Raw genomic sequence first — 18,275 nt, forward strand, 5'->3', positions numbered from 1 at the left:
AAGTGGGGAACTGGCACAAATCTCTTTAGTGATGACAACTTTGATTTAGTTTTTTCAGACAGGAAATGGTGTCAGTTGGTTTGAGTTGGGGTGACCTCTTACACAGCTACATGACAAGATGTTTATTACAAGTTCCTTCACCCACGCACTCTTCCTTTTCTGCCAACAAAAGTAATCCAACAATTTTGTCCACTGCTACCTGGGTGAAACAATTTAACAATTCAAGCTGTTGACGCTGGAATAATGAAATAACTAGCCCAAAGTTCTGATCCATACTTAATTGGGAATCTCTGGAAGATTAGCAACTCTATTCTGTTGAAAAGAACAAAATCAAACCAGGGAAATGTGAGATGTTGGTAAGGCCCCACGAGCACAGATGTGCTAAAATCATTCCAAGAAAATGACCTGTATACTTCCTAGTGGTTGAAAGTTGTAACCATTAATATTTCAGTTTCCAAACTGCTTTTTTCCTGCTAAAATAGCAAACTGTTGTCTAATTTAGATCACTGTACTTTCTGGAATGAATCATTCAAATGTTGCCAAAAGAGTGCTATAGCCACAACTGGGCCTAGTATTCCCCTAATGTTTGAGCTACGAAAGTCACCAATGAGCAAAAAATAAAATAAATCAAGTAAATATGAATAATTCTCTAATTTTGATCTCTACTCTATTATCTCATATTAGAACTGAAATATGGTGGCAGGAAAACGTAAGTGCTGTAAGTTCTGACCTGTAATCTGTAATCAAAATAAATATTGAGCTTTGATGCGGCACAAATGAGGACAAAATGAAGATGACAGACAAGATGAGACTCCATTTGGTTGACGGTTTATTTCATGGTGGTAGGAACACAAGACAAAGGTCATAAAGTTAGTAATGTTCAGGTCATGCCACTCTTATCGGTGCACTGCCCTTTGACGAGGTTTGCGCAGTCAGACAGTAGTTTACAGAGGCCAGACATGGAGGGTAACCCACATGTAGACATAAATAAGGAACAGAAAATAGATTCAAAAATCAGTAAATAGAAGATTTTTTTTTGTAAAAAGCCAGATGGGATATTTGCGTAAGCCCTCTGGGATATTTTTTTCATATGAGTATGAGCATTATTACTAATATAGTCATTATTATTATTATTATTTTGTATTACTCATTTACATTATCAGAATGAGGCTAATACACTGGCTAAAGTAACAAAACAGTTACATGGATAACGTCTTCGTCACCTGCTTGCAGTTCAAGATGACTGGTTTAAGGCAATTCATAGTTTCCATCCAAACCATACATGGACTGCAATTGTCTTTTTTGTGTGTGTGTGTTCTCGAGTCCAAGTGGTTCCACCTGAAGTGGTCAAACTCCAAGAAGAGTGTAATAAAATAAGACCAGTTTAAGCTTTGAGAGAGTGACTGCTGGAATTTTAAAAGCATCTTGGGACACTAGAAGAGGGATTCCTGCCCTGGTGCGGACGCCCAAAGAAACAAATGCACACAATCAGCTTCAGTGCTATTCCTCCCCCATTTACAGAAGTATAGAGCATCGTGTGGGTGAACAGACAAAAGTCAGACATGGCTCCAGTGTATAGTACTAAAAACATAAACCTCCACAGATCACACGTTGTTGCTAAATTTACACTTAAAAATTGCAGGGCTGTACAAAAACAGGTTGCTTGATGACTTTTAAGGAGGGAAAGATAATTAGGAACCTAAGAGAGAAAAGGAAACGAACAAACGAAAAAGTACAAGACCATTTGATACTCAACCACGAACAGGCATGATTTAGTCTCAGAATATTGCCAAGGTTCTCATATCAAAACAAGTGTCTTTCAGTCATTCATCGAAGCTTATCGTGGTTCAGCGAAGACGACTCCACGTTGCAACAGTTCACTGAATTGTACAGGATTCGCACTAGTTAAACAAACCCATGCGTTACTAGGTTAGATCGCAAGTACTGAAGGATTATGTATGTTTTCCCAGTTTTTTGCGGCTGCTATGGCTTCAAAGGGTCACAATAGCGTCAAAGTCTCTCTCGTTTTCTCTCTCTTTCTTTCTTTCTTTCACTCAACAGCCGAAAGAAGAAGAAAAAAGGTTCCTCCAGGAATGATCCTAGGTGAAATACAAAAACATGAATTTAAGTCTCAGGTCGAGGTTTTTTTTCTCTTTTTTTGTGAAGATTTTTTTCTCTTTGTGTTGACTGACTGCTGTTTGACAGGACATTCCCAAGAGAAGTGGCTCTCGTGATAAGATCTCCCCTTGCCTCCTTTCTGTCTGTCCTTTTCTTCAGTCTTTGCTTTCAGCACCTCCTTAAGGTCAGATATGGTAATAACTCTTCCCTTAGACGCCATTAAAGGCCCTGCAAAAACTAACTGCTCCCGAGAATAATACAGAAATATATATATCTATCACAAACAAAACAAAAAACAAAAAAATGAGGAATGACCAGACTTTAAAGATGTCTGTGAAGCCTGTATTTTCTGAAATCACTGAGAAGTGAAAATAAAAGAAGAAAAAGGAACCTCGATTCATTTAAAACAAGAACAAAAAACGCCCCCCTCCCCGACTCCCAGTTATTCAAAATAGATTCTTTTTCTTGGACGCAAACAAACAAACAAATTAAAAAAAAACCCAGATTTTTCAAACCAACACTGCAGAAGTGCATGCATTTATAGTGGTCATCATTAGTTCATCTGCTGATTGTAGAACAGAACGCACAATAGTACATGAGAAGCACAATTTCTCCAACGAGAACCCATCTTACATATTCACAGTCTCAGGTATTATTTATATACTCTATATTTATAACATCTATCCATGTCTGTGATTCATGTCTTGACTTATGACTAATAATATGCAAGTCATTGTTGCACGCAGCGCTCTCTCTCTCCGTCACATCGGGTTGCGGTGTTAGTGAGTCATATTTCAAAACTAAAGGCTTGGATGGGATTCAGATCGAGTGGAGAGTTTTTTCTTTTCTTTTTTTTCCTCTTTTCAGGGTGCTGTGAGATGGGGTTGATCGAGTGCTTATGACTGTGTACTTTCTCACTGTAGCAGCTTGACTGATTTCTGAAAAGTCCCATTAGGAAAATACAGTGGACTGAATACCAGGGCTGAATACAGAGGTTCTTGACTGTAGTCGGCAGCTGGCTGCAGCATCGAAGAAACGCACGCACCGGCTACAGCATCCATCTCTCGTGAGGGAATGTGTGTCTATCAAAGATGTATAGGCCATGCTTGGGGAATGTGGAACGGCAGATATGGCACCGAGACAAGGCAGTAACCGGAGATCATCAGCAGGGTCCACCGTGTTCAAGTAAAGGATGAGAATAAAAAATAATAAAAAACAAAAAACTGGTAGGGCTGGCATTTTTTTTTTAAAGATTCTTTAAAAACATCAAATGTGACATGGATTTAATATCTGTTGTTTTCACCGACGTGCCTTCTTTTTTGGAAAAAAATGAAAGGCCTTGAAAGAAAAGGAATTTTTTTACTGTGAACGGAGGTGCGGATAAGAGCAAAATATATAAAACAAAAATGAAAACAACATATTCATTTTCTTTCCATATAAAAAGCGATGAGAAGTATACAAAAATAGAAAATAATTACAGCAGGAGACATGGGCGCTATAGAGGGTGCGGGTGGGAGGGTTTCTTTTTCTTTTTCATTGCTTGCGATATTTCTGTCTCTGCTGGAGTTATTTGGCGGCGGAACAGTGTAATATTCTGGGGCTGTTTAAGGCATCCTCCACCAGGTGGAGATCCACCCCGTCCACCACCACGTCCTTGATGCAGCCAACAAAACCCGTGCTGTAGGCCTTAGGCAACCGGCGGGCAACCGGCAGCTCCTCCAGACCACCTGAGGAGGGACAGGAGACGAGGTTACTTTGACTGTGAGTCACTGAAAAGGTTATTTCAGTCAAAATCAGCCAGCAGTTCCTTTTTAACTTTAAACTTTTCTTTTTTTTCACCTGCAGAAAAATACTTTGCACAACTAGTCAACTAATCTTAAAAGTCAGTGTAGTGCCCCTTTAAAGATCAAACAGCGGGATAAGGGTTCGGCTTTTGCAACGAATTCAACTGGAAATATCCATCAAATAGCCAACCTTTGAAATATTTTGGTACAAACTACAAAAGCAGCTACATGGTTTTGTCAGGTTGTATTACAGCCTTTGATATTTTTCGCTATGACACCAGCTGATGGACATGACAGGATGACAGTGTATTTGTCAGACTGCCGTGATCAAAGTGAGATGGAGCCTAGCACGGCAGTCACACAAAGCTGAAGTCAGACAGAGAAGAGAAAATGTTCTTTTAATTTGACACGGTGTATAAAGTACTAAAAAAAAAAAACACTACAAAAGAAAGGTGGTGACGGAGTATAAAATGATGAATGCTTAACATCCTCATTATTTTTAATTTGTTTCCATCTTTGGTGCTAAGCGCTCACTGCCGTGCTGTAAACTCCCCGTGTATCACATGTCCATCACCTAGTCTTCTCAGCCTTTTGGCAGCCTTTGCTTATATAGAAGTCTGATTTCTTATACGTGCTGCTCTTTGCTGCTCATAGCTGAGTTGGCCCTGAGGTACAAAACACAACAGCATCCTGAAAGCAAAAGAAAACTGAAAACATTTCAGAAATGGTCACTTTTTTTGTTTTTTTATGTTGTTGTGTTTTTCAAACTCTGGGCCACCATTTGTATACAGCTGCTAACTACCCACTTCTTCTCGTACTTATTTCAAAGAAACCAAAAGCAGAAAATCATTCTTTTCCTCTGTGGCTCAAAACCCCCCCCACAGAAACGGAGCTGATGGTTTGCAGCAAGTTTGCAGATGTTAAAGGTAGAGTCTGATCTATTGAACATTGTGGACTATACCATACCATACCACCTTTATTTATAAAGCACTTTAACATAAAACCAGAGTTCACAAAGTGCTGTATATGCTAATAGCATAAGTAAAGAAAATTAAAATGAGATAAGATAAGATAAAATAAATAACTAAAAAACTAAAATAATTGAAACATGTTAAAGCAAATTGAGTCAACCCCTCTAATCGATGCCAAAGGCTTCAGCGAATAAATATGTTTTAAGAAGACTTTTAAATTCAGAAAGAGAAGAGGCCTGCCTAACATGCAAGGGTAGATCATTCCACAACTTTGGAGCAACTACAGCAAAAGCACGATCAGCTTTAAATTTATACGCTTTAAAGCTGAGTCTGTGCCAGGAAACCAACCAGTTTAAATAAACTCTACTAATTCTGCCAAAAAGAGAATTATGCTGGAAACCTGTTGATGGCTACAAAAAGTGTCTGATCTATGGGCAACTTCCTAAGCCAAATATTAGTGGGGGTGTATCTATTTAGCCTTTATTAAAATATTTGTGATCCTGTGTGGTTTAAGAAAATACCAAATAATTTCAAACTTGTGCACCAAATTCTTGTTTTCTAAAGTCATTAAAGATGTATGGTGTAGAATTATCTCACCCTGGAAAAAGAACAGTTCTAAGAAATAATGAAAACACCCCAAACTACCATGACATTCATGCCCATGATAAATGCTATATAAACTTATGACCACAACCAGTGTTGGGAAGGTTACTTTTAAAATGTATTCCACTACAGATTACAGAATACATGCCCCACAATGTATTTTGTAACGTATTCCGAATACTTTGGATTACTTAATATATTATCATGCTTTTTACAACTACATGAATGTACTATTGCTGTGTGATTTATTACTATTACTGAAGGCAACTCGCCATAACAATACCAAATACATTTAAAATCTTAATATAAAATGAGTAACAGTAGGGTGGACATTAGGTAAGGCTGCACTTTTTGCAGCGATCTCGTATGGAAAACTATTCTGCGCATATATAAAACAGGTCCGCAGCTCCGAATCGTAGTAAAGGGACCTCTGGCTAATACGTCGGGTTCCGTGTCGGGCTCGTAGCTGAAAACTAGCTTTACTTTGTTGTCTGGGTCAACTTTGCTAGCGAGAGACAGAGAGAGGTGTTGAAAGGTCTGCTTCAACTGAACTTATTGTTTCGAAGGAAAACACGATCACAGTGTACAGTCAAGTCTTAATAGCTTACATGTTAGTGTGCAGTACGCAAGATCGACAGCGCACAATGTGCTTTGAGGTTGCAGCCAAGAAAGGTGAAGTTTGTGTCTGTGAACACCCGTGTGTACACCTGTGTGCACACCTGTGTGGATCAGCACACTTGTATTCAAAAGGTTTCTCCATGTAACAATCTGCTAGGGAGTGTGGGGAGCCATAGCCCCGTCCCCCAGGGCATGAAGCAGGTATGGAGGAGATCCAGGCTCCAGACATCCAGAGGCCCCAGAATACGAGGACCCAAGGAGGGCAACCGTGCCACCCTCCTGGGAAGAGCTGAGGAGAGCTCCAAACGAGAGGTCACCCAGCAGCCATGGAGCAGAGGCCAGAGGGGGTTGCAGTGACGTGCCTGCAGGCTCTGCCGGCAGCCAGCTGTGCCAGAAAGGACCGGGCCTCAGGCCCGAGGCCCCGCCAATCGGCCACCAGGAGTGAGCCGGTACATACATGAGCGCCCAGCCTCAGACACCAAGAACCACCAACACACCAATGTCTGAGGGCATCGGCCACTGGCAGGGAGTGTGGTGAGGGGAAATAGGCCTCCATACCTCGGAGAGCCTGAGATGTTCCCAGAGAGGTGGAGTCTACGACCCGAGCTGACATAAAGACACAGACGAACAGGCGCACGCAGACACAAACATGCATTCCCACCCCCATATACACAAACAAATACTCGGCACTCACCCGACGTGGAGACAGACACAAATAGACACTGTACACACATTCACACTCCCCAAACATACTCTATATCCCAGGTTCAGGTATATAGAGTACGGGTACGGCAAACCGTACCCGTACCCAGGAGATGTAACCCTTCTCTCTGGGGTGGAGGAAAGCAGACCGCCTCCTTAAAAGGTCCCTCAAAGGTCACTCTTTCGAGGATGCCAATGTTCACATTTTGGACAGAGAGGACAGATGGTTTGAAAGAGGAGTGAAAGAAGCCATTTACGTCCACTGTGAGCGACCATCTTTGAACAGAGGCACGACACCAACTGTCCGCCATCTATAATCCAGTTTTGAGATCCCTTCCCAGACGCCTTAATGCCCACTCACATCCTGGGCCATCTGACCTCAGGTAATCACATGATAGGGTGGGGCTAGGTTTCACAATGAGCTCACCTGAAACCCTGGCTGATTGTGACCCACACCCGTTTTCACACCTTGGCTCATGTGATTAGGTAGAGAATCATCAGGGGGTCCTTTGTCCCTCTTTGGGGGGATACTCCCACTGGGTTTAAATCTGGGACTCTCCACCATTTGATCTTAGAACTGAAGAAGCTTCTCGGATGAGAGGTGAAACGTCTTCAAACAACTTAAAGAAGTCCAGACGCTTTTCTTTCCAAGCTCCTTAGACTTCCTTCCTTGGACCACTTTTAATAGACACTGACCACTGCAATGGGGAACACCTCACAAGGGCTGCAGATCTGGAGATGCTCTGATCCAGTCGTCTAACCAACACAATTTCACCTTTAGCAAACTCTCTCAAATCATTACGGGTGTAATTCTTCCAGCTCTCCTAATTTTTGGGTGCCTGCTCAGCTTCCTCTTTTGATGGTGTTTTGAGCAAACATAAAGTAGTCATTAGTGTCTTTCTCACTAATACAGTGTGAAACATCTTTATTCAGAATTACTTTGAATCTGTTCTTAGGGGGAGAGAGACCAAATCTTCATTTTCCATGCCTTACCTATTTAGCCCTCTCTTTTCTGTTTCCCTTTACAGGGTCAGAACCCTCCTGCATCCCTTTTCCTCTTTACTTGATGCCCGTGCGACTCATTTCACCCCCGCACCTCCATCTCTTCCATGTTTTGTGAGGCCGAGAGTTCACATTCCCGCTGAGCTCTTTACATCCCCTGTCCCTGCCCACATTAATCGGATTGTGTGCCTCCGAATCAGGAGTCGACAGGGGTAATTTCATGCGAGTTACAGATGAATTAATGATGAACAGCGAAAAGGGGATTTAAAAAGGGAGAAGGGCTCTCGATGGGAGGGCTACGTGAGGATTATATATTCTTGCTGCAGGGCTCGCTCAGCACCTGTTCCACTGCGCTGCCTCCCCATGTGTGTTTGTGTACGTGTACCTGAGAGCACGAGCACACCTCTTACATGCGGCGAGACTCTTTAAATGTCACTCGGGCTGCTTCTCCTCACAGACCTGCGTCTTTTTTTCGCTGTGCACTGTGCATTTTAAAGAACAGTCTGACTTTATTTTGCTGCTCGTCTTCAATGTTATTTCCTCAAAATGTTCAATCCAGCGGTGCTGTGTGTGTTCTTTCAAAAACGATTTCTCTGAGCCAAGTTCAGCTTAAATTGAACTCGAGGTAGATAATGGGCCGACTTTGGTCATTTTCAATTCAGGAGAGCAGGCAACTTTGGAGTTAGTCAGATAGCCTTTCATTTCTCAACTCAATACCTGAATAGGCTTGGACATTTTTTCTTTTTGCCTAAACTGCAATCTTTTTTTTCACCTGCCAGAAGCTTTGCTTATCCTCTTCAAGAGCATTGACTTCATTGCTCACTTTGTGGCAGCCCAACCAGTGGCTAGGATGAAAAAGCACTATTCTGCACAATTACAAGCATTGCCATGCTTTATGTATGGCATAGCTAGGCACATTTTCAAGTCTGAATTAAGAGTTCCACTTTTTCCTACATGTGTGGCCACTTACCCAGCCAGAGTGCTCCATCTGTGTCCAGCTGTGTTGATGCCAGAGGTGATGACCCTGTCACCGGTGCCTCGTTGCCAACCTGTAGAGAGCCGTCTCGAAGTGCTCTAGAGAGGAGAAAGACAAAAGGAGAAGGGCACTGGAAGTGAGTACGTGTGTGTCACAGCGAATAGCTTTAAATTGCAGTTTCGTTTAGTTTGAGGCATCAAGACTCTATTGCTCGACTGCCAGTATACTAAGCACTCACATAACTGCCTTTGCCAAGCAGTGTTCTAAATGTGCCTGTCTACCAGCTAACAGATGCCGTTAGAGCACCATTTATTTGAGGTGGCTCCATGTGGCGCATTAGCACACACTTAAGAATTGTGAAGACAGAGCTGATTTGAACCCCGCTAAAGTGGGCTTCCAGCAGAGAGAGTGTCATTAGAGGCAAGCCACAAACACAGCTAGCTATGCAGCTTTGTGAGTCGTATGCCACATGCTGCGATTTACACCATCATTACCATCGAAATGATGTCATCTTCTCATGCGGTCTCCCTGTTAGTCTGGGATGAGATTTGGCCTAGTTCCTGTTTGAAATGGATGGAGCGGCTTTTCAGGGATCGATTATTCCCGCCTTACGTGATGAAACCGAACAAATTCCCCCCCCACGTGACCAGTCGCCGTGATGCCGAACGTAAAATGCTCACCGACGATAATGCAGGGGTCGCAGGGAAGGTGTTGAGTTTGGGCAATGAAGAAATCCATTAAAGTGACATCACCATGGGACAGAAAAGTTCGGCACACTTCGTGAGTTTTCTCTTCTATCCATTATTCATTTACTAAATGTTATTTTCTCTAATTCAAGTGTTATTTATTGTTCATGCACATGCACCTACAGTCACTGGCCACTACATTAGGTACTCATTTTCATCTACTTGTTAACACAAATATCTGGTCATACATGTCACCTTGGCATTAAGACGTAGCCTAGACGACCTACTGTAGTTCAAGCTGCGCATCAAAATGAGGAAGAAATTCGATTTAAGTGACTTTTAACATGGCGTGGTTATTGGTATTTCAGAAATCTACTAGGATATACCCACAAAGCAATCTCTTACTGATTCTCTGGCACGAAGAAATTATTTAGTTCTGAATGCAAAATGGGGTCCAATCCAGTGCCAGCAAGTGTAACTAATAAATTCAATTCAAATTTTATGTATATAGCACCAAATCATAACAACAGTTACCTCAATACACTTTATATTGTAAGGTAAAGACAGTTTAAGAATACAGAGAAAATTCCAACAATCTGATGACTCCCTCTGAGTAAGTGCTTTGGCGACAGTGGTGAGGAAAAACTCCCTTTTAACAATAAGAACCCTCTGGCAGGAAAGTGAGTGTCGGTGAGTGTCTATGCACCTGCTACAGGTTTGTATAGACAAGGCTCAACTGTATCAAAAACTGTTTATGATGTGACTGACTAGTTTTGTGGTAAGTACAACGTCATCTGTCCTGACTCTTCCAGCTGAGGGCCCTTGCGAAAATTGTCATCTGCTGACTTTGAGAAAGTAACTCATGCATTTATTTCATCCAGGCTTGACTACTGGAAAAGTCTTCATTTTCAAAAAGCCTGAAGGGCATTTGTTTTTGCACTTTGCACTTTTTGCACTTGAGACCCATGTTTGGTAGTAGTACTAAGCTTATGCATTAAAGTGCATCAGACTCCACCTGCGGGTAGCAACACATATGCAACAGGTTTAGACTTCATAGTTGGCTGCATGGATTAGTGCAAGTTTGCACAATCTAAGGTCTCAAGCATTAAATCTGTTAATGATTGATTTCACACATTTTGTAATCTCTGAGTTACAAAAATGTCCCTGAGGTTCACTAATGTGCGACAAAACGTGAAACTCCATGAATGATGAGACTTTTTCAGACTAACATCACATGCATTTTCTGATTGTTTTGAAGCTTTTGAGTTTACATAAAACAAGGGGAATACCACAGATATGCATATATGATATGTCTAGTGAGCCAAGTTTTTGCAGAGGCAAAGTCATTTTCACTTCTCTGGTGAGGCAGAGGTTCTACGTTTGAAAGTCCCAGTTGTTAAGATTATAGCAATTTAAGCATGTGGTATGTCTACAGCTGTCCTGAGAGGTCAACAACAGTTCAAATGCTCACAGTCTGCTTGGACCTTCGTCTTCACTGCTTGCAGCTATATTAATGTTATTCATACTGTCTTTCTATTCTTTTAAATCAAGCATTCTCGCAAGTCATCTACAGAGCAAAATACAGTGATGTGTATGAAAGGGAAATACACATACAAATACGCATTCACTTTTCTTATTTTTTTATTCATTTATTTCCTGCCTATGTGTGTGTGTGTGTGTAGATATTGCAGGATGTTCTTCCTTTTTGAACATTCATTACCGTGTCAAAGCAATTTGATGCATAATATCATCCTCGTGCATGACCAGGCATGAAAATAACGTTAATCTGGAACTAATCGGAGTCATCTCAGTGTGAGGGATCGCTGTGTAGCCGAGAATTCATGCAGGAGATCACGGTGTGCAGCAACACAAACACAATATGGATTAATTCTAATCCTGGTCTAAATGTAAAAGCTTCCATCACTGATCCCCTGTTACCTATCGTCTCCCGTCTTACCTGCTGGCCTTGATGCGTATCCAGTTGTTGGTGTCAACACGCACAGTAGAGCGCAGCACCACGGGTTTGGAGCCCAGGTCATAGGTCATTTGGACATGTCCATCTACAATTGCAAGGGCAATGTAGTCTGAGCGCTCCACGCCCTTTCCGCTCCACAGCACCAGACCCTGGGTCGTGTCAGTCCGGATGCTCAGTTCAAATTTGTTCACCAGCAGAGCCTTCTCGCTAGAAGGAGAGAAAATACATGTTCATTTATTTGTCTGCTACATCAAAAAGATTTCTAATCTTTAACATACCTATGGATATTGCATATAGGAAGCAAGGGTCCTGTGCTGTCGTCCCAAAGGTGCATTACCTGTGATGACATCTGGTTCTATTTGCTTACATATTTAGAAAGAAAACTTTGTAGCTTTAACTCTGCAATCACATGCTAACAGAGTTACCGGGATTTTGAAGGAGAATCAGGATGCTGGGTGAGTAGCAGGGGGCTGTTTCGCTATTAGCTTTTCTACATCCTACTGAGCCTGAACTGCACTGCTGCCTACTGCTTCCTTTGTTGCTTTGTGCATTGCTCTGTGTGTGTTGTTTAGGCAGCTGTTTGATCTCCCGTCTCTTGACTGCTACAGCTGCCAGGGTGATTTGGATGCAGAGACTAGGAGACTTCCCTTCTATCCTTAAGAGGCACTGTAAGCCACTGTCACCGCTGCGCGAGAAAAGTACACAGAGCAATGTGCCTCTGCTGAATTCGTGCACAGACAGACAACACCGCACATCCATGTCTGCATACAAACGCACTAACAAAGGTCCTCCGTGAGTCCACAGCAGACATCCAGGCAATCATACCTCATCATTCAGTCTCTGCACATTTGTTTGCACATCAGCAAAATGGAACTACTTCCACTGTCTTCAAAGGGTATTTAAACACAAAGACAGAGATAAGGTGAGGGCACGTACGACAAAGAACCAACAACACGTGGATTCAATTAAAACAAATAACAAACAAAAAAACAACACCACAGACCTGAAGACAGATTTGACAAGACAAGACAAGACAAGACAGACAACAAGGCAAGGGAGTCAGCACAGCAAACAGGGAAGCACATGGGAGTACAAACAGGACAGGAAATGGGAGGGAATACAGAGAGAATGAGAATAGCAGCTCTCCTTAACCTCGAGGAGATTTTCTTCATTTTTATTTTCCTGTTTATCTTCCATTAAATGATGTCTAAACAAAGCAGTAAGATGATATTTAACTTTGGAGGAAATAAACTTTGAAAGCCCATGCCAAAAATGATGCCAGTCGCCTCAGCAGAAGCAGAGGGGGAAAAAAGGATTTTCGTTTCCAAAAACATGCTTAGGTTACAAACATCGACCCCCTTGATTAACCAAAACTGCTGAGGTAAACGGGAACACACACACACCAAAAAAAAAAAAACTTCTCCAGAGAGAGAAAAAAAAAAAAACTAACAAAAAATACAGCTTAGTGAACCTTCTCCTGGCAAACCCTCAAAGAGCTTACAGGGCCCAATAAATCTCCACTGGAGCGGATTGTCAGTGATAAGGTCAAGGTTATTAAAAGTGCTGAATATATCATGAATAAAACAACGGCGGCGCACAGCGCTCTAGATCTCATATACAGACTTCATAGATTTCTGCTGTGATGCTGTTTCTTTTTGGAAATGGAAGAGTTTTATCTTCTCAGATTTTTTTCAAAGCTGAAAAAGGCCTCTCAGGGTGTGGACCTACGTTTGAACTCTAGGTGGCAGTAGTGCTTAGAATAATAAAAAGCCATGTGGGAGGACAGCTATTGCAAAGAGACTGCAGCTCTGGATGGATTTGTGCTGTTATCAGAGCTCTTAACTTTTTCAGAATTTATTGAAGCATATGCAGAGGCTCTTTGCCTTTCGTATTGGTAACTCTATCTCAGTAATGGAAACAGTGTTGTCTCTGCGGAGGAGGATTTAGCCCTGTGAGAGGTCGACGAGGGGTTGTCTGGAGGGAAGGGGAGGGATGAGGAGGTGATACGCAAGCCGACAGCACCACATTTTTGATAGCTTTGAGAGACTCACCTCTGGTCGGATGGGTTCTCCAGAGACTCGGGACTTAAGGGAGCAGGGGGAGAAAGTCAACGGCATGCAGTGTAAGCGCAAGGGGCAACAAGGAGAAAGGGAGGGAGGGAGGAGGGGAGGGAGGAGGTCTAGTTTAGGCCTGGAGCTGCAAAAAGCATAACTTATCTGCTCTACTACAATATCGACCACGTCAAGTCGATAACAACTGTTGTGTGATCATAGGAAGAGTGTAGCTTAGCCTTGATAACACCACAACCATAAAAAGGTTCTTAAGGGAACCGCTGAGATTAAGATGGATGACTAACTCTCCAAAATGCCTTGGGATCAAGCATTTTTTAAAAGAGTGAAGCATCAAGATTAAGCACATTCATGGTCAGTGTCCACTGAGGTGCAGAACTCGCTTTAAGTCAGCGTCCAATTATTGACAAGCTCCTTTATATTTATGGCTCTGCACGCTACAGTGCTGCACCAATTACCTTCTGTCCAGAGATGAAAGCAGCGAATGAGAAAAATTGGGCAATTGTCCAAAAATGGGGTCAAGCGCGTATCAGTTGAGAGTCATGGCCAGATATGATTTGTCTCTGAAATAATGGAGCTTGAGCGTAATCGACCTGAGCTTCCAGATATGGAGGAGGAGGAGTGATCAAAGGGGTGCTGTAAATAGTAACCAAAACATTAACCCAGGGTTAAAGTTTGACATTTTGGCCTTAGCGCCACTTAATGGCCGAGAAATGTATTCATTCCTTTTACCAGATCAAATCACACCCAATTGATTGTGCTCCTTTAGAGTGCTGCACCAAGAGCCTGGTATGCTTAGATTCACCCTTATTGTGGCTCTTAGTAAATGTGACATCCATTAAACTTTTGACAGTCTGGCTTCAAGGACCGCTGTCCCCTCCTGCTAAGTGAGATTGATGCCCATGGCTACACACTGAGGAGAGAGATCTCAATTGGAGGTCTAATCTACAAAGGGAGACAAATCTGTGATTAACATGTCACAGCCTTTCTGTACAGTCGACGCTGTAATTATTCACAATTACAGTTAGAGATCTGGCAAAAATGAAATGACAGAAGCCCTGGCATGGAGTGGAACTCTGGGCGGAATCCAGTCGGCTTAATTTGAGCCGAATTCTGCTTCAGCGCTTTTTAAAAAAAGAGGTTACTTACCGAGCTAATGAGCAGGAAGAAAAACCTTTAATAACTAAGGCATGACCGAGGGTTTTCCCGCGCACAAACTCCACAGGCACCAGAAACTAGGTTGAGTTGTATTTAGTATAACCTCCTCTTGTAGTTTTCAAGGGGTCTCATTCATTTCTCACATTAGCGCTTAATGCCATTCAGCATAAAGCACATGGCAATTCATTTTGTTTATGAACGAGCTACAACCATGCATAAAATATTGCACATTCTCAGTACAGCAATTCATTTTCTCGGAGGGCTGTGCACAATGCTTATCATGCAAACATTCATGCTTCCCTTTGCACTGAAAGGAAAAAAAGACAGGAGCTAATGACACCGCATGATGCATTAAAAATAAGGAAACCTGTCAAATGAAATTATGGATATGGACCTTGGATGTAAAAATCTGGCTTTAACGGTTAAGATGAGTTCTGTGTGGATATTAAGACGGGAAACTGAATGTGCTTTAATCTTTGCATTTGGGTTATCAAACATGGATTTTTTAAAAAAATTTTTTTTACTGCTGTTAGTCGGGCTGGATTTGAAACTTGGGTAAATACCCAGTGTTAAGGTCTACTTACTCTGGGATCTCATTGGTCAGTTGGCTTGAGTGAAAAGGAAAGACAGTGAAGGACATTCACATGAGACAAAGACACGTGTGGACAAAGACAAGGGAGGTCAAGGACAGAGGACGAACAACTGGAATGCTAACGCCATCAACAAGCAGCAAAGACACATCAAAAGGCACACACGGATGTGTGACAGAATTCTCCAGCCAGTTGTTTCTGAGTGAGTGTGAGGTATGAGCGTCCACGGCAGCATGACGATCTGCACACTGTGGCCCGGTTTTCACACCTCTGAGTGTTTGTGTGAGGAGCTGCGAGTCGAAGATATAGAGCCGTATGCTTGACGTCGTTTCAGGCTCATCACATAAACATTTTTGTTTATGCCAACCTGGAGGCGCTCTCTTGCCAACCTTGTAGATGGATGGAAGACTAAAAATGTCTCATCAGTTGCCTGAAGTGAGTGGATTGCTGTTTTTTTGTGTTTTTTTATACAACAGCTCCAGAAATCATTTTCCAACTACGTCATCGGCTTTCTTTCCCCATTACGGGGAGTTAAAATTGAAGCCAGCATATCTTTGAAAGCGTGATGAAAAACGGTCATCCGCACATGATGACCACATCAAAATAGGATGAGAAGTTTAATCATGTGTGTGCTTACTGTTCAGCATCAGTGCGAGCTACGGGGTAGACCGCAGGGCGAACCGAGCGTGCTCTGGGCAACACTGTGATTGTTAACTGTCTCGCTAATTAGTGAAATCCTGTCAAAAGCGTAGCGGGACTTGCCACAGACAGAACGATGAGCTATTAGCCAAGCGCCTAGTTCACCCTGAAGCCCCAGCGCTGATGATATCATCAACACTGTCATCACAGCTTACCACGGGAGAAGATGGAGAAAAGAGGGGTTATTTGGCTAATAGCTTCTACAGCAGAGATGGTGGATGATGCTGAACGGACTGTAGTCTTTCTTACCTCCTGGTAACAGCGTTGTGGTACTCGATGAACGTCCGTCCGTCAAAGGCGATGGCCTCGGTCTCGCCAGCAGACTTCTCGTGGATGGCTGTGAAGGACAGGGGCGGGGCGAGGATGAGATCACACCAATCAATAAAGATTCAGTTATCAGAGCCGAAGGCAATGAAGTGTGAGCATGGGGTAGGTGGATTGGTGCGTTGGCCACACGCCCAAGGTTAATGGCAAAAGCAACGACTGAGTATGTAAGACAGATTGGCCCCGAACGAGCGCACATCTGGCAGAGTATCACGAAGATGATGAAAGGAATGCGCAACCCCTTCCTTTCATAAATATTCAGTTGACACAGTTCATCATTTTCGTAAGTGCTGCGTTAGTTTGAGATCAATACATAATGAGAGTGACATAAAAGAGACATCACATGTCTAATATTGGCATTATTATCTCGCAATGGCAGAGCACAATGGAAATAAAGGTCTTATGAGCAGAAAAAATTGAGACTCATATTTTACCTTCCATAGAGGCAAGCCAAGAACAAGCAGTGTTACGTGAAGCATCACTGATTTCAGTGCCACTCATACTATGCTTTAAAAGCAGCCCAAAATGCTATGCTTCTGGAGTAAAACCAGATAATCTTGGATGAGGAAATAGAACAATTTGTACGGTTACAGTGATTCACTGAAGCCACGCAAAAGCATGATAAGGTGATCTCAACCCAGCAAGTATTGTTAGCCACTGGCTTACACGAAGAGAAATCACACTGGTCCTTAAAGTAGGGGTAGGAAATGTGTTTAAGCACTGAGATTTTCTCTGGCTCATTCACTCGGATTAGGATAAAGCCAAATGTAATGTATGTGTTAGGACAAACGACAAAAGATGGCAGCGGTACTCACTGTTCTGGCAGTGCTGCCCTGAGAAGCCGCTGAGGCATTCGCAGTTGTAAGTGTCCAGCTGAGGTTTGCAGCGGCCACCGTTGTGACAGGGCTCCCTGGAGCAGGGGTGATTCTGGAACATGGCTACGCTGCTGGAGCGCAAGGCATTCTCCTCCCTGAGGATGGGCGTACCCATCAGAGTAATCTAGAAGCAGTGCACACAGGGCGTTATCAGCGGGTGTTACCTCAGTCTGGCTTCGAAGACGTTTACGAAACAAAAAGCATGCATCTCGGCAACTAGCGACGTTCTCGCTAGTGGCTGCATATTTCAAAAGGCACCGGGAGAAAATAAATTGGATCTGAGCCACAGTGGGGAGTCATATTTGGGATTTCTGAGATAGTACATCACTAAAATCAAATATCAATTATTAAATAAGCAGCAAAATAAAAATGTGGAAAACATCACGATGACTCAGTGGTTTGATTGTACTTAACCAGGGATGTCAAACTCATTCTACATCGTGGGCCATCTTTGATCTTTGATCCTAAGCGGGCCGGACCAGTGAGACTCCTGAGATATTTTAATATAACAAAAAGTAGTGCAATTTCATCAATACAGCTTTTCTACATGTTAATTTTGCTAATTTTGGCCTAAACTGTAGTAAATAAATCTGTAAAAATAGAGAAAAAAGTCTGTCAGCTCAATGCACAGAAAGTCTTGTAATAAAAAAATGGAAAATATTTGTTAATTAGAGAATGTCTTTTTTCTTTTCTTTCTTGTTTTTTCCAATGTAAAAATCAAAATTTCTGTAGTCTAATTGTTAATCTCTTACTTATTTACTTTGGTGTAATGTGAATGTCCACACAGTTAAAATGTGCTCTTTCACATTTTCCAAAGATATTCTGTGGGACAGAGTTTTTGTCAATCTTTGACGGATTGATACTGGCCCCCGGGTCTTATGTTTGACAGCCCTTTACTTATTAGTAACCAGGCAAAAACAAAATCTACAAATATAATCAGATATTTTTTTCTCCAGATGTTGTTGAATCCTGTTTGGAGCAAAGAAATATAGGATATCATCCTTTTCTGACTAGGCCACACCCATTTCACACCAAACCTGAGGAAACAGGATTGTGTTGTCTCATATATATATATATATATATATATATATATATATATATATATATATATATATATATATATAT

At 42.2% G+C, this 18,275-nt stretch overlaps 1 protein-coding gene across 4 annotated transcripts in view; it reads right to left on the reverse strand.

Moving 5' to 3' along the window:
- Positions 1–816: 816 nt before the first annotated feature.
- Positions 817–18,275, reverse strand: part of agrn (agrin) — a 259,074-nt gene continuing 241,615 nt past the window's right edge. For 3 of the 4 annotated variants that reach the window (XM_006785304.3, XM_087834375.1, XM_087834374.1), the window contains 5 exons: positions 17,091–17,274; positions 16,201–16,288; positions 11,418–11,642; positions 8,769–8,872; positions 817–3,845 (listed from right to left, as the gene is read on the reverse strand). In XM_006785304.3, the coding sequence (XP_006785367.2) occupies positions 3,685–3,845; positions 8,769–8,872; positions 11,418–11,642; positions 16,201–16,288; positions 17,091–17,274 (762 nt within the window). In that variant the 3' untranslated portion in view covers positions 817–3,684. Of the gene's footprint in view, positions 3,846–8,768; positions 8,873–11,417; positions 11,643–13,486; positions 13,520–15,246; positions 15,271–16,200; positions 16,289–17,090; positions 17,275–18,275 lie in introns of all 4 variants that reach the window. The other variant, XM_087834376.1, reaches the window with a different exon arrangement.

Source organism: Neolamprologus brichardi, chromosome 20 (genome assembly GCF_056152115.1).
Source record: "Neolamprologus brichardi isolate AB-2024 chromosome 20, ASM5615211v1, whole genome shotgun sequence".
Taxonomy (NCBI): Eukaryota; Metazoa; Chordata; class Actinopteri; order Cichliformes; family Cichlidae; genus Neolamprologus; species Neolamprologus brichardi.